Genomic DNA, 25,446 nt, shown 5'->3' with positions numbered 1-25,446 from the left:
GTATGCATGCAATGGAATGACTTTTAGCCTTGAAGTTTTGACACAAGTGAATTAACTTAGAGAATATTATGCTAAGAAGTAAGCCAGTCACAAAAAGACAAATACTGTATGATTTCACTTATATGAGGTATGTGGAGTAGTCAGACTCATGGAAACTGAAAGCAGAATGGTGGCTTCCAGGGGCAGGGGTAGGAGGAACTAGGGAGTTGTTTGAATTCCAGTTTTGCAAGATTAAAAAGTTCTAGAAATAGATTTCATTACAGTGTGAATGTTCTTAAAAAAATTTTTTTTTTTGGGCTGCACCATGCAACTCATGGAATCTTTGTTTCCCAACTTGTGTTCCCCGCATTGCAAGCTTGGAGTCTTATTCACTGGACCACGAGGGTCAGATTAAGAATATTCTTAACACTACTGAACTGTACACTACTTAAAAGTGGTTAAGGGTGAGTTTTATGTTATTTGTATTTTCCACAAGTAAAAATCGAAAAAAATTTTATAAAAAAAGAAGGAAAAAACCCCAAAGCCCTGAGCATACTAACAAAACACATTTATCATGGGTTATGGCATGCTGCAGTCCATGGGGTCACAAAGAATCGGACACAACTGAGCGACTCAACTGATGGCTTGATGCTTTTACCTTCCATCAGTGAATTTCAAATTTAAGCACCTATTAGGAAAACCTGCTGGACTTGTTAAATATATTGCTGGGCTCTGCCAGCAATTTCTAAGTCAGTAAGCCTAGTGTGAGAATTGAATTTGCATTTCTAATAAGTTCCTAAGTGTTTTGAGGCTTCTGCTGTTGATCCAATGATTACACTTTTAGGGCTACTGCATTAGATAATCTGGAGTGGGTTGCCATGCCCTTCTCCAGGGGATCTTCCCTACCCAGGGATCCAACCGTCTCCTGCATTGGCAGTCCAGTTCTTTATCACTAGCGCCACCTGGGAAGCCCAGCACATACGCAGCACACGCATTAGATAATACCACAGGCTTATTCGCTATTAATTTTCTATATATGTGTTTGTGATAAATCTTTGGTTCTGGAGGCCTTGAAAATTTTAAGTGCCCCCCCCCCATACCCTTAAGCTGTGCATTTCCTGGGCCAATAATATGCTATAGAGAAAGGGCTAGACCTAATAGGCTGGACATTTTTGCACAATATACTTTGAATGACCAATTAGAATAATTCAATCCAATTTTGAATGCAAGACACATACAGGCAGGTCAGGTATTTATACAAGCAAAGGCTAAGAGAAGCTTCTGTGTGTGAGTGTGGTGCTCAGTCATGCCCAACTCTTTTCTACCCCAAGGACTATAGTCCGCCAGGCTCCTCTATCCATGGGATTTTCCAAGCAGGAATACTGGAATGGGTTGCAATTTCCTTCTCCAGGAGATCTTCCCAACCAGGGATCAAACTTGCGTCTTCTGCATTGGCTCTTCTGCATTGGCGGGCGGATTCTTTACCACTGTGATGCTTGGAAAATGCTTAATTCTGAGGGAACAATAAAACCGGCCAGGTCACCAGAACAGCCTCTCTTTACCTGGGACAATGTGAACCACATTCCACTGCCATGAGGCCTGTACAGCCGCTGAGCTGCTCCCTGTGCTCCCGCACTTCCTGGTGTGACCTTAATATAAACCTGCATCTTTTCTGCTAACAAGGGCTGCTGCTGCTGCTGCTGCCAAGTCACTTCAGTCGTGTCCGACTCTGTGTGACCCCATAGACGGCAGCCCACCAGGCTCCCCCATCCCTGGGATTCTCCAGGCAAGAACACTGGAGTGGGTTGCCATTTCCTTCTCCAATGTGTGAAAGTGGAAAGTGAAAAGTGAAAGTGAAGTCGCTCAGTCGTGTCCGACCCTTAGCGACCCCACGGACTGCAGCCTACCAGGCTCCTCCATCCATGGGATTTTCTAGGCAATAGTACTGGAGTGGCTTGCCATTGCCTTCTCCGGCTAACAAGGGCAGCTCTCCTTTGTTTCCTGGAAGATCCTCCTATTCTGTTTTGATAGCTGATATCTTCATCCTACCACTAAATCCCTCCTATGTAAGGAAACGATATTCGAAAAGAGATACAATTTTTCCATCTGCCAGAAGGCCTTCGAATTCTTGCAGTTCATGACTCTTAGGGAACATCCTGGAACTGTCATAAAAATCAGTAAACATCTCATTCCAACATCCTGCTTTTCTCTTCCCTGACAGCCCCTCAGCCAGTTCATTCAATGAAGACAGCATTAAAAAAATCTTAGCAGGTTTCTCCACTTCTGGCCCCTTCAGACCTTTCTCACTCAGAAAAGGAGAAAGCCAATTGTAGCTTCGAAAGGGCGTGGGAAAACAATGCCACAAGCAGGTACTGTCAACAGCGGAAACGGTGGCTTTAAAAGTAGTGAGCTTTTCCTTATGAAGGGAAAATCAAGATGCTGCATGTCTGCCTAGAAGCGGCCACCGACAGGATAGCTGCCTGAAGTGTCTCCCAATTCAGAGATTAAGAGGTGGTGACTGGGGAGCGGCTCTCGTTTAGAGAGGAACTGGGAGAACTCGTCGTTTTTTGGTTAACTGCCAGGAAGGAACCAAACTTGGACTGCGGCCCAGTTCGGGAACAGATGGGGCGGGCATTTCCCTATCCGGGCATCTGGCGAGATCCGCAGTCTTCCGACAGGCACTGGGAACGTCATAGCTTGCGCTCCAGTTTGTCTTGCAACGTCATCCCGCAGCGCCGGAAGTGGAGGAGTAACGTGAGCTTGTCGGCTTCAGCCGTCTCGAGGTAAGGCGGTGGTCGGCCTACCTCGTCTGCCTGCCATGTTGAGAGCCGTGAGTGTGGGCCTCATTCGAGTCCGCTGCTACCCTAGAGTAATGTTCCTTGAATAACGCTCTCACGGCTCTTTCCCGGCAGGTCAGCAGGCGTTGCTCCATTCTCGCGCTCTAAGGCCCTGGGCTTCCCATTTCCCTCCTGCCGTGTTTCGGCGGCTGGCGGCGCTCGTGTTGGTCTCCACTGCACTTCGCGTTGGTTCACCTCTGCTCCTGACACCTGAACCTAGCTTAGTCGGAACACAAGCAGAAGAAGGATTAGAGAGTGGGCACTGTCTGATCCAAGGAGGCTTCGCAGCCTGTCAGGAGGGACTTTGTTTTCTCCAGAAACGCTCCTTGAGAGGAACTTGAGGGCCCTTCACAGCATCCACAGCTGGCCTTGTAGGAAGACCGGAAGAATCAAGCCTTTTCTCATGCAGACCAGTGATAGCGGTTCAACAAAGCAAGGCTATATAATTTCCTTGTAGAATTAATGTGGTCCAGGTTTGGAGCCTTTTGAGAATTTGATATATATCGGGAGCCATTAGAACACTGGGGACAGGACTCCTCTCTTCGGGGAGACAGAACATTTGTGTCCTGTCACCTTCGTTGCAAGCAGTGTTGTCGGATGATCTTTTTAACATTTCCTTGTAGCGCCTGTTTTCATCCTACCTTCACTGTTAAGGAGAGTGGTAATGGTGTTGAATGCTGGTTTTTTGCCGGATGCTGAACTTTTTACTTAATTTAGCTCTTGTGACAACAGTGTGGTGTAGAGCCGTAATTAATATCGTTTTCCAGCTGAAGAGATAAAAGCTTAAATAACTGGCCTCAAATTATGCAGTGAGTAGTGGTGGAGGGCCCTTGCCTAGAAAATTCAATGAATGGAGGAGCCTGGTAGGCTGCAATCCGTGGGGTCGCTAGGGGTCGGACACGACTGAGCGACTTCACTTTCACTTTTCACTTTCACACATTGGAGAAGGAAATGGCAACCCACTCCAGTGTTCTTGCCTGGAGAGTCCCAGGGATGGGGGAGCCTGGTGGGCTTCTGTCTATGCGGTCACACAGAGTGGGACACGATTGAAGTGACTTAGCAGCAGCAGTGGTGGAGGGAGGATTTGAATGCGAGCAGTTGCATTTCAGTGGTCTGGATGTTGTCCACTAATTTACATCGATTGCCTTCAGCTGTTTCTCAAGTGCCCAGACTCCTTACTCTGTTGTTATCTGCTATTTTAGGGAGAAAATTGAGTTCATCCGATGTGCTTTCCCTCAAATTTCTACCCTTGCTTTCTCTTCGTACACTCATCAAGGTTGATACCACCTATCTATACCTTTCCTTCAGTGTCAGAGAATGAGCTGTCTTCTGATCAAAACAAATTTCTTTACCTTTGCTTCTGACTTTTCTTTTATATTTTCACCTATGAAACCTGGCTTTCCTTTGTCTTTTCTTCCCTTGTCTATGTCCCAGTCATGTATAAACAAGGTCGGGTTACTCAGATCCCTGCTCCTTATCCCCCAAGCCAAAAAGAAAAAGTTCCTGGTGATCCATCTTCCTTTAGCTCGCATACAGTAACTCCCGTCTCCTTATCCAGACTTTTTAAAGAATGTTCTAAATTCTGTATCCAATTCCTCACCTCTTGTTCCCTTCTGTGGTCCAGCTTTCAGATCTGTTATTCCCCTAAAATTTTATACAGTCGTCACTGGTGACTTATTATCAAACCAAATATACATTCTTTAATCAATACGCTTCCCTGGTGGCTCAGACGATAAAGAATCTGCCTGCAGTGCAGGAGACCAGGGTTCGATCCCTGGGTTGGGAAGATCCACTGGAGAAGGGAATGGCAACCCATTTCAGTATTCTTGCTTGGAGAATTCTGTGGACAGAGGAGGCTGGTGGATCACAATAGGGTCACAAAGAGTTGGACATGTCTGAGTGACTAACACTTTCGATCACTACTCGATCCTTTTGCTGCAAACGTGGTGATACTTTTTATGCCTTTGCTTTTCAAGACAGTACACTAAGCTGATTTATTCAACAAACATTTATTGTGATATACAGATGAACACGTCAAAGTGCCTCCTTCCCTTGAAGAGCTTACATTTTAGCTTTTTTTCCCCTGAGTGTTTCCTTCATCAGTAATTTCTCCTGTGGATAATCTTCCCTCCTTGTCTAAAATGTTGGGTGTTTCCAAGGCTTGTGACTTTTGGCCCACTGTTCTTTTTATGCTGTACACACTGCTTGAATGAGCACATCAACTAGCATGGCTTTAACCCCTTCCTGTATGCTCCCAAATTAAAGTGTCAGCTTAGACCTCTGCTGAGTTTCATTCTCACCTCTGGCTACCCTGCTGGATACCTCTGCCAGCTAGTCCCACAGACTGTTCAAATATTGTCTTCTCTGCACTTATTCTTAGCACATCCATCACTGTCTTGTTGATTTTACTAAGTATTTCTCAAATCTATGTTCTTTTCTTGTCTGTATATATGTCTTACTTTGAACCTTCTTTCACCTGAAATATGATGGCCTTCTAACTGGTTTCCCTGCCTCTAGGTCAATTCCCTGCATAGCTATTCTTTACACTACCTACCATCCTCCCCCAAATGATCCTTGAAAACATATCTGAGTCAAAGTCCTGCTTAATAATATTTAAAGATCTGTCCTTTCATTCATCCTATCTTTTCTGTCATTAAGCAAATATTTATTGTTTTCTAAATTGCAAAATCCATTAGAGCTTCTAAAGTTTGAGCTTCTCAACCCATCACCCGGGGCTCTGCTTCATCTGCATCTCCAGCCTTGTATTGACCTCGTACTTTAGGTTGCAGCAGCCCTGAACTGCTTCTTCATGTGTGTGCACTGTCCTGTTCCTTTTGACTGGAATCTTTGATTCCTTCCTCCACTTCCTGCTCCTCGGCTAATTAGGCTGCCCACTTTCACCTGATTAACCCAGTTCATATATAAGTCTCATTTTAGGCCCATCTCTTATAGGAAGCCTTCCTTGACACCATTCTCCAAGACTAGGTTGGGTATTCCAGCTTTGTGCTCCCACAACACCCTTTGCATAGACCAGTCATTATACTTTTCACATTTGTTGCAGTTGTTTTTGAATCTCTGTCCTCCACAAGACTCTGAGAGTCTCAAAGGCAGGTATGATGTATTATACCTGCATCATACAGTACAGTGAGGCTTTCGCTGTCATAGAGCTGGCAGTTTATGGGGTTTTACTGGATGGGTTATATTGACAATTCAGCAACAGTCATCTTTCTGTGCTCCCCATATTCTAAAATACTTCGTTCCTAGAAGTTGGAACTGTAGGCTGAAATAGATCAAGATACTGCTTAAGGTTAGTTATATAAACATTGTGTCGTCACTGCTTCAGCCTCTCAAGGAGTAGTAAATGGGAGCATTATAACGTCAGAACTTTAGGGAGACTGAAGCACATGAGTGTGTGTGTCGGGCAGGAGGGGGAGTTCCTCTTATCCTACAAAAGTCAGCTGTGCTCTCAGCTGCCCATTGGATTCCCTCCTGTCCTTGCTCTTCAGCTACTCTCTCTTCAGGCTCCTTTTATTATTCCTTTGAGTCGTCAGTCACCACATGACTTATTTCCCAATGCTTAACGAAGACATGCTTCACTGCTCATTCATCAATTTCCATCAAATGCAAACAGAGATCCCTCTGAGCACATAGCATTTAAAAGTGGGGCTTGCCTGTAGCACTATCATCACTTGACGCTCTGGGTCAAGGATTTTAGGTTTACAGCTGACTCTTCATGCTCTTGCATCAGCTTCTTCACAGAGGAGCTGCCTCTTAGACCTAACACTGGCCCACATTATGTTAACAGCCTCCTGATTGATCGCTGACTCTAGATTTCTCCACTCCGGCCTGCCTACACCCAGCGTCATTTCATCTCACTGTGCAGCTCAGGCCCTGGCAGTGGTTTCCTATGGATTTTAAATCTCATGGCCTACTTACTGTTTTCAACAACTTTGCCTTTTTTTGGTGACTCTCTGGGACAGTTCCTCTGGGTCAGCCAGCTAAGATCTGCTTCTCACCCTTCACCCATGGGTTGTCACTATTGAAATCTGTATGGTCACTTGTGCTTTTTGAAATGGAATGTCCACTCCCACTCCTTTTCTTCCTTATCAGTCCCCTTGGCTCTTGGCCTTTTCTACTGCACAGTTTCTGAAGCCTTCCCTGACTGATCCAGTTTCTGTGACTGCATGTCCTCAGCACTCATTTACTCACTCTGACTCGCATTATCCTATCTTTGTAGATGGTAATGAAACTCCGATGTTTAAAAATATGGTTTATTTTCCCTACCCTTTGGATACAAAGCTCGTGCAGAGGGGCTGATTAAGTGCTGCCTTGCCTGCAAGAGGCATTTCTCAGAGAGAGGACATTAGAGGCTTGAGCATTGGTAAGCTTCTGGAACTGAGGGAAGCGTCCCAAAGATCTAGTCCTGTCCCTCTCAGTTCCCTGATCTGCCTCCCTGGGTGATCTCATCCTCTTTTATCCTAAATTCTATGACATATTGATGCCTCTCAAATATATACATTGAATTAAAGACAAATATTTCCTTTTTGTGTCAGAGCTGGTTATAATTCTTACAACTTTAACAACTTTTGCCTTTATAAGCCTCTGATTCTTTCTTTTCCTTGAAACACTTTCAGGTTTACTTGAAACTGTCTCCTGAATTGCAATTCCTAAGACTCCAAATAAAACACTTTGTAGTCTAAAAAAAAATTATCCCCCCAGTCCCATCCCCTCTTTGAGCTTTTTACTATATATCCCAGCATGACTCTAGCATCTTCCACAGACAACTTAATCTAATTGTGTTTCAATCTGAAATCATCCTTTCTTCACTTATCTTTTAACCCCAAATTATGTCTACTGTGTGTTCCTCATTTTGGTTAATGAGTATTTCCAAATTAAACAACTTGGTTGGTGTCTCCCTTGTTATTCCCCAAGAGCAGTCAGGAGTAAGTCACCTTCACAGTTTTTCCTGGCTTTTTCCTCTTCATCGTCTTTGTTCAGGCCTCTTCCCTCTCCCAAATTTCTTCCCTTTCTCTTCTACTGATAACTCTATGTGACCATGAAAGTTGTTTTACAAAAATATCAGCACCTATAGTAGTGTCAGTGCAGGTTGTGTATTGAATAAAGGTGCTATAATCACACTTTAGAACTAGTAGGTTTGTATATTTATTATGACAATCTTCTGGCAGATGGCAGTACAATGTATTGTTTCAACATCGGTATATTATGACAGTTAAGGACTAGAAACCTTGATGCCTGTGGAGAACATCCTCTGTTCTTATGTCCTCAGTTCTCTGTCAGGCAAACTTCTTGTCCTTTAAAACCAAGTGTAAATATACCTTCCTCATGAAGCTTTTTTTTGACACTTCCTACAGTAGTCAGTCATTCCTTTCCCAGGGCTAAGGCCATATTGCTGCTCCCTCCTTGTAGTAGGCATTGCATTATGTTGTAATAATTGGTATATGAGTCTGCCCCATTGTACTCTAGGCCCCTGAAGGATAGGGACAGTGTTTCATCATTCTTTGATCCTCAGCAGGTAGCTTAATGTCCAGCATGTAGAGTATATCAATAAACATAACAAATATTTGATTGCATAACATGATTGAGGCGCAGAAGTAAATATTTTACCCACTTTATCTTCTTTAATCCTCACAACACCTTCATGAGTCCTGTTGTTATCACATTTTATAGGTGAGGAAATTCAGACTAGGGAGGTGAAGCCACTTGCCTCGAGAGTGAGCAGCTGGTAAATGGCATGTGTGGTGGTGCTGGGGTGTGGCCCTGGAGGACATGTACTAGTTTTTCCAGTGCTTCTCTTGTGTTTTATCACTCAGAGTAATGATGCGGGCCTGCTGGTTGGTGAGACAGGACAACCGGCACCAGCGAATCAAACTTCCACATTTGGAAGCAGTCATAGTTGGGCGCAGCCCAGAGACCAAGATCACCGACAAGAAGTGTTCTCGACAGCAAGGTAATTGGTCACAGGATTGTGGAGATTACCGTGTTTGGTTCCTTCAGATAGTGATAATCAAAGATGCACCTTTCCTGAATGCTACTGATGAAAACCTTTTCTGTGCCAAATCAAAACTCAGCAACTGAGCTCTTCTGGCTGATGACAGGGCTCTGTGCACTCCTGATTCCACCCTCTGAGAGTGGGTTCATATTCAGTGTTGGGAGCAGGCAGGTTCCATCCTGTACTATGGGGTGGTGGAGCTGAGTCCTTGCTCCGCTTTGCCCAGGGAGGTTTCTTGTTGGGCAAGGAGACAGCTGATTTCTGGGATTTCCAGGTTGAAACCATGTCTGAGAAGTGATGGTTTCGTCCTTTACACTTTGCCATACACAGAGGGAGCTATCTTTAAAAGGTGATGGCACCTGGCTCTTGGAATGTCTTTTCTGGAATTTAATGAAATGAAATCCTTAGGAAGAATCTTTACCGTGTGCCTCTTTTTCTTTAACCTGTAAACTCCAGACGTGCTCGCTGCTGCCAGGCCCCCCTGTGGTGTGTCCCCGTGGCAGGGATTCTTGAGACCTGGAGTCTGCAGCGGTGATTCCAGTTTCCCCATGTGTTAATATAAATGGGCCGAAGATGCCGCTTCTTGCTCTCTGTGCCCCTTGTCACGACAGCAGCTGTAGGGCTGTGTACGTCAGCCCATCCTCTGCCTGTTCTCCCTGGAGAGAAGCGAGGGTGTCTCTCCTTTGCTCCCTGTCTCTTGCCAGAATTTTTTTGTTCACATATCTGAACCCAAATGTTTGGTGTTACTTCTTCCCACACGTGCTAAGACTGTTCTGTTCCAGCAGTCCTCTTTCTAGAATAGTCTCTGCACTCCTCCTACCCAAGGCCAGCTGAACTTCAGTTTCCTATGAGTGTATCTTTTACCTCTTTCTCTATTGAAGGTTTCTGATCGTGTCATGTAATAGAAGTCTTGATTTGATCCTGAGCTATAAGAGCTTATGAGGAAATTGGGTTCCATTCCCTGATTTCAGAGCCTATAATCCTGGGTGGGTCAAGGGCTCTGAATTAGGGAGACTTGTGAGGATTCAGTGATTCTGCCTTATAGAGATACTAGCAGCGCTTGAGGGAGCATGTGCACTGTTGGGTACTGTGTGGAAGGACCTGGAGCCTAGTCCCCTGAATAATGAAGGATTTTGCTCATGGGTCTTTGAGGAAACCCTTGTAACATTGCTTCCTAGAGGGAGGCTTCATTGTCTTGTAGGGATAATAGGAGCAAGTTGCTGGTTCTTCATGGCATTTGGGTTTACCTTTCTTCAATCTCTTTTCAGTACAGTTGAAAGCAGAGTGTAACAAAGGATATGTCAAGGTAAAGCAGGTATGTCTAGTTGTATCTTGGATTTCCATGTTGTACTTGATGATTGTCTTACACTGTTGACTTTAGAGTGTCTGTGCCAGCCAGTAAAGGCTCCTTGGTCACGTGTGGAAGTGACGGAATAACAGAAGTGAATATTAAGCATAGTACTGGGCATGTAGTAAGTGGTGAACATAGGATTAGCTGTATTACTCATGATGTTACTGCTATTATAATTATTTTCTGATTATTCCATAGGTAGGGGTCAATCCCACCAGCATTGACTCAGTCATAATTGGGAAGGACCAGGAGGTGAAGCTGCAGCCTGGCCAGGTCCTCTACCTGGTGAATGAACTTTATCCGTATATTATAGAGTTTGAGGAAGAGACAAAGAGCCCTGGCCTGGAGACACACAGGAAGAGAAAGAGGTCAGGCAGTAGTGATCCTCCAGAAAGGGATGCTACCCCGGAAACTGAGCCCAGCACAGGACTGGAACCTGGGAGCAACCCTCGCCAGTGCTCTGTGCCTCCAAAGAAGGAGAAAGATGCATCCACCAAAAAGGTGAGGGACGAGTGCTAGATAGGTGGCATGGAGAGTAAATAAAATGTAATATTGCTTAATTGTTTTGTATACAGTCGAGCCCAGACACGCGTGAGGGATTATTATGAGAGAGTCACTTGTTTATGTCACCAGTCACTGGGATGAATATCCCTTTGTGTACTTTTCTCTTGAGTTCCTGAGGTAAGCCACTTGAAGGTAGGGTGATAATGGCAGTGTGCTTCACACTGAGCTACTAAAATAGGTCAGTCACCTGTCTCTCTATACAAAGTTAACATTGCAACACTTTTCATAGATCCCGTGATTCATATCCTGATGTCAAAGTGGAAACTTAGGCTGTAGATGAAGTAGGAGAGGGGAAAGAAGATGCAGTTCACACTCTGGTGTGTCCAGCCTCTGTCTAGACATGCAGCTCTGAATATGGGAAGAGAATGGGAGTAGCTTATGGTTTATAAAGGAAAAGATTGAGGTAAAGGGATTAATTTAATTCTTAAAGACTGACCTTATTTCCAAGTTTGGTTGGACTTTGCTGACATCCAGTGTTAACTAATGCCAAATTTAACCATCTTGTTTGCAATTTACAGTGTATTTTTTTGTTGTTGTTTTAGGAATTCTTGGGTCATTGGAGTCAAGGCTTGAAGATATCTATGGAGGACCCCAAAATGCAGGTCAGAATAAAATTTTGGCATCGAAATACTTTTCACATTGTAAATGATCACTCCACAGAGGTCATAGCTACAAATGAAATCAAAGGAAATCAGTCCTTCTGAATGAGATTTGTTTTATAAGGCTATTTTTGTGAGATCAAGTGGCTTTTCTCATTGTCAGTAAGTTACAACTGGAATTCTTTAGAGAGAAAGATAAATTTTTCAAATGAGTATCTTCTCTGCATTATTCCTCCTTAACTTCTGGGTACTATTATGGGATGTTGTGTTAAACTTAGTGTGGTCCCTTTCAACAAAAGTGTCAGTTACTGAATGGTGACTATAGTTATGGCTGCCCTGGGATTAATAGACATCATCCTGGGAGCTGTCTGAGTTCTTAAATTACATCCTAGTGACAGGGGGCAAGATCTGATAGGGCTTCTTGGAACACATGTGTGTGAGTCATGTGGTCTGCTGGGCTAGCGTGGAGAAGAGTGCATTTGAATTCAGACCTGCAGGGGATTTGCATCAGTTCTTCAGGAACTGTTTTGTAGTGTGCCTCTTTTCTGTGCTCTATGTGTTATGGTGACTGAAAACACAGACAACTGTGGTCTGTGTTGGCATTCTAGACTTCCCATTTGGTAACTGTGTGACCTGGCACATGACACAGCTTATCTGAGTCTCTGTGCTCTCATCTGCAAAATTGTGATCTTAAGACCTCCTTCACAGGATTGTGGCGGGAATTAAGTACGTTAGTGAACCTGACAGTACCTGGCACACACAAGATGTCCAGCTGACGTCTATTTCCTTCTCTTGTGCCCCTCTGCTAGGTTTACAAAGATGAGCAGGTGGTGGTGATAAAGGATAAATACCCCAAGGCTCGTTTCCACTGGCTGGTCTTACCTTGGGCCTCCATTTCCAGTCTGAAGGCTGTGACCAGAGAACATTTTGAACTCCTCAGGCACATGCACACTGTTGGGGAAAAAGTGATTGCTGACTTCGCTGGGTCCAGCAAACTCCGCTTCCGATTGGGCTACCATGCCATTCCCAGCATGAGGTAAGCCTTGTGGGGAGTGCTGGTGTGTTCTGGTTCCATCCTGGCAGATAGATGAATTCAGCCTGGGTCTGCTGAGTGTGCTGGTTACCCCGAAGTTCAGGGGATTGGGTGGGGTGTTTCCAAGGCAGGTGGGCTGAAACTTGCATGCTTTTGCCTGACTTGCTTGCAAGCCTTGAGTTCCTACTTCTGCTTATAATTTGATAACATACAGTTCTTTCTTCTTCTCAAATGTAAATTGAGAGCCTAACTTACAAACCAGATGAAGCAGCTTTATTACCTTAAGGTGAAGAACTGTCACCTGAAGGTAATAGTGACTTTTATCAGATTTTTCAGAATTATCAGTAACCTCTGAATGATTAGGGACCATTGCTTTGAAGGAGACAAACGTCACTGACTTCTTTCATGACAGCTTAGATCTCAGATTTAAGATAAAATGAGAAAAAAGGTGTAGAGACTGTTATCCTTTGGCTCATACCTGGAAGGATTCAGAAAGGAATGATTGATACTTTTCAAAGAATGCAAGCAAGGCAGATCTCCAATTCTTTTGAGTTAAGCAACAAGATAAGTGGACTAATGGAATTTATGAGTTTTTATTTTGGGGTGTTTTTCTTGGGGGGGTGTAAAATATACATAATATAAAATTTACTATTGTAACAGTTGTTGCATTAAGTACATTCACATTGTTGTGCAACCATCACCACCATCTATTTCTAAAACTTTTTTTCATCTTCCTCATCTACCCCTCAGACCCCTTTCCCCCAGCCCCTGGCAACCACCATCCTACTTTCTGTTTCCATGAACTTGACTACCCTTCACTTTCACTTCAGGTACCTTGTGTAAATGGAATTATATAGTATCTGTTGTTTTGTGGCTGGCTTGTTTCACTTAGGATAGTGTCATCAAGGTTCAATACTGTAGCATGTGTCGATTTCTTTAGTTTTATTTAACCACCCAACATTCTTTACATTTTATTAGGTGGATAATTGTGACTTAGGTTACTGGCCACTTTAACACGTGAAATTTTTGTGCTACATTTTTTCCCATCCATACGCTTTGTTTTAAATCAAGGCATAACTTACATCCAATAAAATGCACAGTAAGATCTGTAGTTTAATCAGTCTTGACAAATGTATATGCCATATAGCTATGACTGTGATCAAGATAAAGAACACAGAACATTTCTATTATCTCCCAGGAAGTTCTTTTGTTCTCCTTTTTCTTTAATCCTCCCCTTAACCTCCAAATGCTGTTCTCTTTTTTTCCAGCATAGATTAGTTTTCTCTGTTCCAGAACGTCATATAAATGAAATGTCTGCTCTTTTTCTGTCTGGCTTTTTTTTTTTTTTTTGAGGGTATTAAATCTTTTATTGATTACACATGATAATGGATGATACACAAGCTTCATTCCCATCTATAACTTTATCTGGTACCATAATTCAATTTAGATATATTGCATAGGATGTGCCAACAATCATTAATAACCAAAAAGAAAAAAAAAAAAAACCTCCATGACTTTGCATGGGTGACCCTTTTAATGGTGAACTCCAGGTCACAACATAGTAACTGTCAGTTCAACTACACCAAGGTTCTGAAGACAACAGCTTCTCCACCAAGCAGGTTGTAAATAAATTTCAAATGGAACCTGGCATCACCCTGAAGGAATTCTAACTTCACACTGTTGGGGTAGTTTACCAAAATGGCTTCAGAGTAGACTAACTTTACACAGCACATTAAAAAAAAAAAGACATTTATTCAGCGTCATGATCAGACTATTACATTTAGCAATCAACAGCATGGGTGCAAAAAAAAATCTACATTAAAACCCTTTGTTGGAATGCTTTACACTTTCCACAGAACAGAAACTAAAATAACCTGTTATACAATTAGTCACAAATACAGTCCTCGAGTTTTTTGCCCATACACATGAGTATTGTCTAAAACATGTCTTCTTTGTAGCAGCTAGGCCCTGCCACCACTGTGCTTGGCTGAGTTCACAAATCTGTTGTAACCTGTAGCTTCCCTGTCACTTCTCTGGCTCTCCTCTCCTGCTAAGCTTTGTTTCCTGGCAGTAATTAAAACCTTCTGCCACTGCCATAGTTACTGCTGCTGCTGGAACCACCATAGCCACCTTGGTTTCGTGGTTTAGCAAAATATTGGCCTCCACCACCATAGGGGCCAGAACTTCTGCCTCCAAAGTTTCCTCCTTTCATGGGTCCAAAATTTGAAGATTGATTGTTGTAATTGCCAAAATCATTGTAGCTTCCGCCACCTCCAAAATTGCTTCCATCATTACCAAATCCATTATAGCCATCCCCACTGCCACCATATCCGCCACCACCACGGCTGCCACCAAAGCCACCTCGACCACTGAAGTTTCCTCCACGACCAAAGTTGTCATTCCCACCGAAACCACCTCCACGACTGCCACCAAAGTTTCCAGAACCACTTCGACCTCTCTGGCTGGATGAAGCACTAGCCATCTCTTGCTTAGACAGGGCTTTTCTCACTTCACAGTTGTGGCCGTTCACAGTGTGGTATTTCTGAATGACAATCTTGTCTACGGAGTCATGGTCATCAAAGGTTACAAAAGCAAAGCCTCTCTTTTTACCACTGCCTCGGTCAGTCATGATTTCAATTACTTCAATTTTCCCATACTGTTCAAAATAATCTCTCAGGTGATGTTCTTCAGTGTCTTCTTTAATGCCACCAACAAAAATCTTTTTCACAGTTAAGTGGGCACCAGGTCTTTGAGAATCTTCTCTTGAGACGGCCCTCTTTGGTTCCACAACTCTTCCGTCCACCTTGTGTGGCCTTGCATTCATGGCCGCATCCACCTCCTCCACCGTGGTGTATGTGACAAACCCGAAGCCTCTGGAGCACTTGGTGTTTGGATCCCTCATTACCACACAGTCTGTGAGCGTTCCCCATTGCTCAAAATGGCTCCTCAGACTCTCATCGGTTGTTTCAAAGCTCAGTCCTCCGATGAAGAGCTTCCGCAGCTGTTCGGGCTCTTTGGGAGACTCTGATTTAGACATGACGGCAGTGGAGGCGGGGAAGACTTTAACGATGCTTTCTCGGCGGCGTCCACGGGCAGAAAGGAGTAACCTCACGAACGTATCTCTGTCTGGCTTTTTTTGGTCAGCGTGATAGATTTTGAGATTCATGCATGTTGTTATGTGTATCATGGATATACTTCATTTTCTTGTTCTTGTGTAAATACCTAGAAGTGGATTTGCTAGGTCCCAGGGTGGAAATATGTTGTATCTCATTTAAAAAATATTTTTAAATTGTTAAAACCTTATTCACAAATATAGGGCAGAAAGTCACGCATGATCCTATTCCCCTAATGCTGCATACCTCATGACGACAGCCCTTGACCACAGAACCCTTTTCACAAAGCAGTCGTGGTGTACATACCTTTCTCATATAATGGATGCTGTTGTGCTAAGGAGAATGCTAAAGGCAAGAGCTGCAACTGGTGTGAGTGGGAAGCAAAATGAGCAGTAAGTTGTCAGGCACATATCCTTTTATGATCACTTTTTAGAAGTTTGAATAAATTAAATCTAGGAAGGAAAAAGTAACATTTTTTCTATTGTAAAAGTAATATATTTTCAATTTAGAAAATATAAAGTATGAAGCAGAACAAAGATCTTCCGTAATATCACCACTAATTAAACTCTAGACCTTATTTGAATTTCAGCCATTATTCTTTCCATTTTTCTTCGCTCCAGGATCCCACATTGCATTTATTTGTTGTCTCGGCTTAGTCTCCCTGATCTGTGACAGTTCCTCCTCCTGTTCTGGTTTTCATGACCTTGACACTTTTGATGAGGACTGGCTAGTTGTTTCATGGGATGGCTCTCAATTACAGTTTGTTTGGTGTTTTTTCATGGTTAGATTGAGGTGTTTTTTTTTTTTTTTTTTTTTGCCACAATACCCCAGAAATGATACTGTGTCTTCTCAGTGCATCATATCAAGGAGTGCATGATGTTGATCGAGACAGTTTGTTGCTCCTGATGTTCACCTTGTCACTTTAGTAAGGTGGTGTCTGCCAGGTTTTTCTACTCAAAGTTGCTATTTTTCCCTTGTAATTAATCAGTATCTTGTGGGGAGATGTTCTAAGATTATGCTACTAAATTTTTTTCTCTTCAGACTTTCGCCCAGTGATTTTTAACATCTACTGGTGGATCTTGCCTGCAACAGTTATTATTGTAGTGTTTACTTCATGGTAACTTTATGTTTCCCTCATTCCTTATAATTTATTGATCAGAATTTTTCTGTGTGGAAAAGTTGTCCTTTCTCCCCCATTATGTATTTATTCAATACAAGTATGGACTCATGGATGTTTATTTTATTATATAGGTTTTAATTTAATCTGTCTCTTTTCATTTTCTTGCTCATGTTGTTCCAGCCTTGATCATTTTAAATTCCTTTAGGTTGGTTCCTGTATCACTTTGATATGCCCCAAACGTTTTTTGAGCACATCCTTTTTTTCTGGCCCCTTACTTTTTGTAACAAGGTATTCTAGGCTTATCTTATATTTTTCCTGTTCTAGCTCTGGAATGAACCACTTCTCCAAAGAGCCATAGTTCCTTTTATTGGAGTATGACATAAACCAAGACTAGATCACGAGGTTCCTATAGAGAGAAATGGTTGGTTCCAGAGTGTCTTTGCTTCTAGGTTCTCTCAGCAGATGGAACTAGGAAATACATGCATGAATCCAACCCACACAGATACATACACCTCTCTATTTATTTCTCTGTTTACCTACCTGTGCATGTGTATGAAAAATGTGAGTTCATGCTGATACTTCTGATCCAGTCCTGTTCCACAGGTTCATTCTTGTCTTCCCCTTTCCTTTTTTGTGATTTCTTTCTCCAGTAGTGAGAAATTTGGCTCTCATTGCTGCTGCTAATTCACTTCAGTCGTGTCCGACTCTGTGTGACCCTATAAACGGAAGCCTACCAGGCTCCCCCGTCCCTGGGATTCTCCAGGCAAGAACACTGGAGTGGGTTGCCATTTCCTTCTCCAGTGTGTGAAAGTGAAAAGTGAAAGTGAAGTCGCTCAGTCATGTCTGACCCTTAGCGACCCCACAGACTGCAGCCTACCAGGCTCCTCCATCCATGGGATTTTCTAGGCAAGAGTACTGGAGTGGCTTGCCATTGCCTTCTCCGGCAAGGCTCTCATTAGCTACAGTTAATTCACTTATGTATTCATTCCCAGTTGCAGAATTGCTTATCGACACTCACATGAGAAAGACATTTACTCACTAGAGTACAGTATTTGTATAGCGTTCTTTTTGTCTTTACATAATCAAGTCAAAATACTGATTTCCAAACTTAATTAGGTTAGTTATTTTCTTCCTGACCTCCTTCAGTGTGGTTCCCTTTTTATTTGTAATACAGTTAGGTTTATTTGTATTCCATTTATTTATTCTACTTGTATTCCATTTTAAATTCCCACAAGATACTGGTTGGTTTTGATGATTTATTGGGGGAATGTGAAATATTACTGATTCTGAGTTAAAGCTTTACAAAAAGTCATCCTTCTTGGTTTAACAAGTCCTAAAGAGAACTGTTGGTTTTCTACCTAAAACCTGTTTTTCCCTTAAGCTTCTTCATCCCAGCAAGTGGAACCTCCCCAAACCCACATCAGATCCATTAATTGTTCCTGTTGGTTTTGTTCCAAAATATATTTTAAATTGGATTCCTTCTTGTCATCTCCACCTGTATAGCTCCTGTCTGAAACATGATTATCTTTGGTTTGGACTGCTGTGGTAGCCTAACTTCTCTCTATATCCATCCTTACCCTTCCTACAGTCCTTTTCCACATAGTAGCCAGAGTAATCTTTTAAAGTATCAAGCAGATAATAGCACATGTGTGTGTGCCAAGTAACTTCAGTTGTGTCCAACTCTATGCAACCTCATGGCCTGCAGCCTACCAGGCTCCTTTGTCCATGGGATTCTCCAGGCAAGAATACTGGAGTGGGTTGCCATGCCCTCCTCCAGGGGATCTTCCTGACCCAGGGGTTGAACCCACATCTCTTATGTCTCCTGCCCTTGGCATGCAGGTTCTTTACTACTAGCACCACCTAGAAAGCCCAGATAATAGCACTCCCCTGGTTAAAATCCTTCAGTATAGTCAGAATAAAATTCAAACCCTCTTCCAACCTATAAGACCCTTTATGATCCAGCTTCTCCCTAGTGCCTGCTCCTTGTTTCCAGCCATTATTTTCTTTCTGCCACTCAGTTGCACCAAGCTCTTTTTCATACCAGGGCCTTCACACGTAGTCTCTCCACTCCCTGAAACTCTCTTTCAGATCTTTGCTTTCTCAGTTCAAATCTCTGCCTGGGAGAGGTTTTCTGTGAACATCGTAGCTACTTGAAGAGACTACCCCCTAGGCACTCTATCCCATCTCCTTGTTTTGTTTTTTCTTAGCATTGTTGCAGTAACATTTTGAATTTTCCTTGTTTATTTGTTTACTTATTGTTTATCTCCCTTCATTGCAGTATAATTTCTAGAAGGACATAGACATTTCCCATTTTGTTCGCTGCTAAATTCCCAGTGTTAGAACAATGCTTGGCCCTAGTAGGTACTTCATGAGCAGTGAATATTCTTAAGTGAATAGATGAATGAATGGCGTTAAGTGGAAACACTGTCAATATTTTGCATACTCATACTTTTACTTTTTGGCATTTTGATTAAGCTAGCTTTAATGGTAAATCTTTGTTTCCTCTCAACTAGCCATGTACACCTCCATGTGATCAGCCAGGATTTTGATTCTCCTTGCCTTAAAAACAAAAAACACTGGAATTCTTTCAATACTGAATACTTCCTTGAATCACAAGGTAAACAGTATTTTTTAATTTTTACATTTGTTTTAGTTTCTCAGCTGTTCTTATACTTGATTCAGTTGTTTCCCTAAATAATAACTTGGCTTCGAAAACTCTCATACAACTTTGTGTTGCCTATACAGAGAACCCCATTAACAGAAACTGGATTATTTGGATTTTAGTAGGATTGCCACTTTGCTGTGAGCAGCCTTCTTGGGGGATGTAGAATGCTGTTATGTCAGAGTCAGAAAAAATTCAATGGGGGGCTTAAAAGGTTGTCCAGAGAATTATTGGAGTTCATGGATCTGAAAGGTCTAAACAGTTTTTTCTTTTGCCAGCAGCTGGGAGGAGCTTGGTGGCTGCCTTCTGTCAAGAGTGGCTATTTAACAGGGGAAACCTGTCTATATGTAGAAGGGAAGAATTTTCCATCGTGCATACTGTGGAACTTAAGTATGCTGGAATGTTAATGATGACCATGGGCTAACTAGTGGTAAAGCCCTGTGATAATAAGCCTTTGACATAGTAACATGGAATGCTTAGAATGTATCCTAAAGGAATGTAATTATCTCAGAAATAGGTTGCTCAGGGAACTCCTTGGTGGTCTAGTGGTTGGAACGCCATGCTTTCACTGCTGAGGACCCGGGTTCAGTCCCTGTTTGGGGAACTAAGATCTCACAAGCTGTGTGGTGCTGCCGAAAAATGAAACAAACAAAACCCATTGCTCAGATTTAGAATCTGACCAAGCATATTTTCCCAACAGTTACTGTAACCTCAAGTTTACTCGCTTTAAGGATACTTGGCATATTTGGAATCAGGTTTTCCTTTTTTTTTTTTTTTTTTATATCTTGGCTTTCCAGAGAAGCTGGACTCTGAACATTTTTCCCTTGCAGCTGTGATTGAGATGGTGCAAGAGGCTGGCAGAGTGACCGTCCGAGACGGGATGTCCGAGCTCCTGAAGCTGCCTCTCCGTTGTCACGAGTGCCAGCAGCTGCTGCCTTCCATCCCTCAGCTGAAGGAGCACCTCAGGAAGCATTGGTCCAAGTGATTCTGCGTAGCCTGACCTTCTGCAGCACGTGTGCCTGATTGTTTAGAGCAAATTCTTGGCACCTGTTCTGTATTGCATGTGAACTTTCATTTCTTGAATTAAAACAGGCGTTTTTTTCTTTTTTTACAAAGTTTGTTGTATTTCTGAGTGGCCACAATATGGCATGACCTGAAATAGTTCAGGAATTAGGAATTTGGGTTTGTCATGGGCGTGTTCTCTGCTGAAGGTGGCAGGGGTAGGCCTGGCCCACCATCTCCAGGAGTCATGTCAGGTCTGACTAATGGGGGGCAAAGCCTTGTTTAAGCTGACCAAACACAGGATACGGAAGCAGAGAGCTGCTTATAAAGTCCTGTTCTTTACATTTATTCTCTCTCCTCAGAGGTAGGCGGTGCCATTTTATCAGAGCAGACATAATGATTTCTTGTTTACCCCGAAGGCATTGACTGTTCTCTGATCCTAATCTGGTCTGTAATATTCTCTCTCTTTCCCTCTTTCATAGGGGAGACTTTGTTTCTTCTGTCCCCTTCATTCCTTTCCATCATCCAAATGCTTCTTTCTCAGGAAGCCTGTCTTATCAGTTCTCCTTCACTCTGAGCAAACAGGCTGGTGACGAGGTACAGGGATGGAATTTTCTTCTCATATCAGGAGTACTTGGATGGTAAGGAAATACTCAGCAATATGTTTGTTCCATTTCAGCGGTGAAGTCTTCTTGGTTGGCCTGCTTGGATCTGTTGTCTGATTAGGTAATTGAAAACTATCAGGAATTCAGCTAATAGTCACAGAGTCAGTTCTGATGCACATAAAAGTAGTTTTTGAATGAAAAATTTGGATAGAACCTCATGGTTTCACTTTTCCCTCAGAACAAATTTGGGTGGAACAGTTGGATTAAGTTGATTTTTGGTTAACATCAGAACTAAAGGTGAAGGGAAATCTAAAACATTATTTTTGATCAATTATTGATCTATTTGGTGATGTGACTTTTTTGCTCTTGTTTGTAAAAAAAACAACAACTCCCACCCCCGTAAAAAAAAAATCTTAATAACTTCTCTATGAAAAGAGGAAAACCTCAGTCCATGGAGACCACATTTGACCTTGGTTTCTTTCACAAATAAACAAAATACCATAGTGGTTTTTTGGTGAGTATGAATACAGTTATAATTAATAGTAATTAATGATTACAGCAGCTAACACTTGTTCAATTTCTTTGTTTCTGGTATTATGCTAAGTACCTTTATCCAGATCTTCTCACGGTGTGTAATTCTGGGGTAGGACCTATTGTTATGCCCCTTTAGAGGATGAAGATCTAAGTATCAATAAAAGACCCTGGGCTCCATGGTTGGTCTTGATTCTAGTGCACAGAACTCATTACATTCCCCTTCAACTGAACAGTAAAATGTAGTACCTACCAGCAGGTGTCATAGACCTGCAGGGGCCTTGGACCTGTGCTGATCAAAACTTGCCATGACTTTTGTTGATTTCTCTGAGGCCGGTCAGTTCCTTTGAAGCCCTGTTTGTCCAACATTCTTCATCTATGTCCTCTGTTCCTCTTGCATTCCAGGAGTGTAGTCCTTACCTTGTCAGCCCAACTTATCCTTAGTTCCTTCTGTCTGGCTCAGCTCTGGACCTTTGAACCTGTGCAGTTGTCCTCTCCTGCACTGCTGCTTCCTTACCTTGTGGTCCATGGCTTCCCCTGACTCAGCTGTGGAAGGGATGTAGCTTCATAGCTTTTCCTTCAGCATCATCAGGTTATTAGGCACTATAATGCTTGTTGGTTAAGAACAGACTCTGGATTCAGATCTGGGTCCCAAACCTGGCTCAGGTACTCAGAGCTGAGGGATCTTAGGCAAGTGACTTACTTTCCCTGAACTTCAGGGTGATAAGGATTAAATAAAATAATCCATGTAGAAGACTTAGCATAATATTTGGCACAGAGAAGGTAACTGGAAGCCTCTGCTTTTATTTTGTTGAGGGGAGTGGTGGGGATGAGGAAGAGGTTCACTTGATCTAGCCCCGTCTCTACATCTGAAGCCTTTAAGTCCAGAGAAACTGTTTGTAAAGGTATAGAGTATACCTTCTATGGACTCCTGAGATCACAATTACTAGTTTCTTTGGGTTTTACCCCAGAAGTATTGGATCACAGTCCCCTGGGCCTAGGGATCTGCACTATATAACAAACATTTAAACTCATAATAAAGTTTGAGAACCAGAGTATAAAGAGCCCTTGGCTTCAAAGTATCTTCCATGTCTGAAGCTTCCAGATTAGGCTGTGCCCTACCAGGACACAAACTGCATTTTCCAGTGGGTTTTCTGGGCCAGTTGTGGGCCTTGCTTCCTTCTGCAGGGTCAGTATTATTTCAGGATCCAGGAAGCCCTTGGGCGTTAGATGAGGGAGAGTGACTGGCTGTAGCGACCAGCCCTCCCTTTCTGCAGGGGTTGGAGGGAGCCCCTCTGGCCTGGGGTCTTAGGGGCCAGGTTGAGATGATGACTGCTCCTCTTCAGTGGCTGTCACTCCCCTCTTTCTGCCCAGAGGTCAGTCCTGGAGGCTTGGCTTGGAACCTTGATGAATATAGCTAGCTGGAGACTCAGAGCATTTATGTTTTTCCTCTTCTGAGTTTGTCTCTTTGATATCCAGGGGCAAATAGTCCCTTCAAGGACCAGACCATACTTGGGATGATCTTTAAGAGTCTCTACAAGTTCAGGGACATCTCTTGGAGCTTGGCATCTGGATGCCCATCACATACATTGGATATGGCTAGGTTTCGGAGATTCAGGGCTTATCTGTGACAGAACTGGCCTAATTGTGTCTCTCTGTTCCCGTAATACCTACTTGGAGACTTCCACAGAGCTCTTCCATAGATGGGATTTTAAAAAAATATAGGAAGTTCCCTAGTGGCCCAGTGGTTAGGACTCTGCGCTTTCACTGTGGCGGCCCTCCCCAGGATAATGTATATATACACATTTTATATAAATTAATAGTTTATAAAATTCCTGAAGTGCTTCCATAGACTCCCTCAGGGTGGTGAAAAGGGTCATCATCACGTGTCTGGGATATCAGGAGGTATCTGGGATCGCTGTGGAGGACCAGGGGCCAGACCCCATCTCTAGGAGGTTCCTGGGATACTCCCTTGGCTGTCAGTGCTCCTCCCTCAGCCCTTTGGTACATGCACATCCTGGGGGCCTCTGGCCAGAGATGGAACTGGGGCCCAGGAGCTGCTGGCTCAGTTTAGCCACCACACTTCTGCAGGAGTCCTGGGAAACAGGGAAATTCTCAGTGGGTCTGAGGGGTTTGGAAACCTTGGCTGCTAGGCTCATCATAAACTGTCTAAAAGCATTGAATGTACTTTACCACAATCAATGTCCAAGGGAAAACTACTGATCATCTGCACAAATGGATCCGCTTCATCATGATTGTATCTGAAGACAGTGGGAGTGGCAGTATTTCTTATGTACAGTCTGTTAACAGTACAAACTGTACTGAAGACCCAGTATAGCTTGTAGCAGCTTTTACTGTTAAAACCAAGGCAGAGATTCTACTGGGGCCCCAGCCAGTGCACTTAGAATTAAGGGAACATTTAACTAAATGTCAAAGTGCCCAGTGAACTTTAAAAATAAAGATATTGCAGAAGCATACAATTTAATTTTCTGCCTAATCAATAATGTTAGCATATCAGTATTAAAATCAAGATGAGAAATCTGGTAAACTGCAACCAAGGAGAGACTGCGTCTCTCACAGTATAACATGTGAGGTATGATGAAGGAAAATTGGAAGTGAGGTGACCACCTCTAAATTCTCTGTTCAGCCAGGCTACTCGGTGAGCTTGAGTAATAGTTCTTTTAGAAGAACAAATATAAATAATGACTTGTAAAGGCCAAAAAAGAATGCAAAATATTGAGGTGTAGAAGTCCCATGTCACTCCCTCCCGCAGGTGGGCTATTGTTGATACTATCACTAGAAGAAAATTACCTTTCTTTGTCTCTTTAACCCAGATTTATCACTGCGTTGCAATTGGGTGGAGTCTTCTCAAGGTACAGGGCATATTGGCATGAAAAAAATAGACCAAAAGCATGTAAGTCACATTTGTGATGCCAGATCTTAGTATTTTCTCCCTTAGGAATGTTCTCTTTTATCTTGATCCTATTATAGCCAGACAAGGCAAAAGTTTTGTTAAAGCAGTTGAATATGGATGGATCCTTACTAGTCAAGAAGTCACATTTATAATGAGTTCTTCTGTTGCTGTAAGAGAAGGTAGGTAAGATATGATAGAGCCGAACTGGAACCTGAAACAGCAATTGAATGTCTTACATGAGAGTCTGAAGAATAGGCCTTAAACCAATTTAAGTCGTACCCTGAGGAAAGGGCTCTCAAAGTCCTTTAGCCTCTCTGAAAGGGAGTAATCTATTATTCATATCTTAATCTGTTTTTTTTTTTTTTTTAAAGCAAACAAGCTATCACCAAGGAATGAGCTTTGGGTCTTAGAGTCTCCTAATTATTAGGGTTCTGATGCTTTCAATTCAGGGAGGAGCTGGAAAGTGAGCATTATGTAAGCAATTATCAAATGACTCATCAAATCAGTGACATCCTCAAATGCCTGCCAATTCCTCTGTTGGCAGCTGCTTTCTACCCAGACCTCAGGGAAGGAAACAGCCTGGGCCCCAGGCAGTGGCAAAGGAGTTCTAGGATTCTGGGCCACTCACTACTCAATTCCTTTTTCCTGTTCCATTTTGCAAATTTATTTTGAGACCATCTATTTCAACTTTGTCATTTTTTAGAAGGCTGCTGGGACCTGGAGGTTTAAAGGGCTCATTTAGCAGTTTAAACCAGATCTTGGCCTGTATTGGAAGTCTTGATTTTTCCCAGATGCTCTCAAGTTACTGACATCTTATTTAAGAATAAGGAATGGCATCAGGGCTAAATCCCACTTGCTTCTTGTCTTACCTCATAATATTTTCTTTATCCAAAGGTAGAGTAGTAATAAAGGGATTTAGGCTTATATTGGAAGCTCAGCTCTGTTCCACTTAGCTGTGTGATGCTGGGGTAGTTATTTACCTTCTCTGGTTAGAATTTTATCATCTGTGAAACTGAGCTAGAAAGTGTAATCCCAGGTTGACTGTGAGGATTAAACAAGTATCAGTATGAAAGGCTCAGGTACTCTGATGGTCTAGCACTCATCCTAGTTTTCTCTACTAAACTCT

General features: G+C 42.7%; 1 protein-coding gene and 1 pseudogene across 10 annotated transcripts in view; one reads left to right on the top strand and one right to left on the bottom strand.

Moving 5' to 3' along the window:
• The window catches only part of APTX (aprataxin), a 34,660-nt gene extending 14,277 nt beyond the window's left edge, over positions 1–20,383 (top strand). Inside the window, exons 1-9 of one of the 10 annotated variants that reach the window (XM_088838054.1) lie at positions 2,647–2,762; positions 2,892–3,289; positions 8,648–8,784; positions 10,095–10,141; positions 10,376–10,678; positions 11,284–11,343; positions 12,150–12,376; positions 19,120–19,223; positions 20,066–20,383. In XM_088838054.1, coding sequence (XP_088694180.1) covers positions 3,279–3,289; positions 8,648–8,784; positions 10,095–10,141; positions 10,376–10,678; positions 11,284–11,343; positions 12,150–12,376; positions 19,120–19,223; positions 20,066–20,253 — 1,077 coding nt within the window. In that variant the 5' untranslated portion in view covers positions 2,647–2,762; positions 2,892–3,278 and the 3' untranslated portion in view covers positions 20,254–20,383. The other 9 variants (XM_088838062.1, XM_088838057.1, XM_088838056.1 and 6 more) reach the window with 9 other exon arrangements.
• On the bottom strand, positions 13,727–15,480 carry LOC129560336 (heterogeneous nuclear ribonucleoprotein A1-like; annotated as a pseudogene).
• Positions 20,384–25,446: the final 5,063 nt, after the last annotated feature.

Source organism: Moschus berezovskii, chromosome 7 (genome assembly GCF_049115385.1).
Source record: "Moschus berezovskii isolate FMDL1 chromosome 7, NW_MosBer_1.0, whole genome shotgun sequence".
Lineage (NCBI taxonomy): Eukaryota > Metazoa > Chordata > Mammalia > Artiodactyla > Moschidae > Moschus > Moschus berezovskii.
The sequence above is the reverse complement of the archived record's forward strand: the minus strand, read 5'-3'. Positions and strand labels throughout refer to the sequence as shown.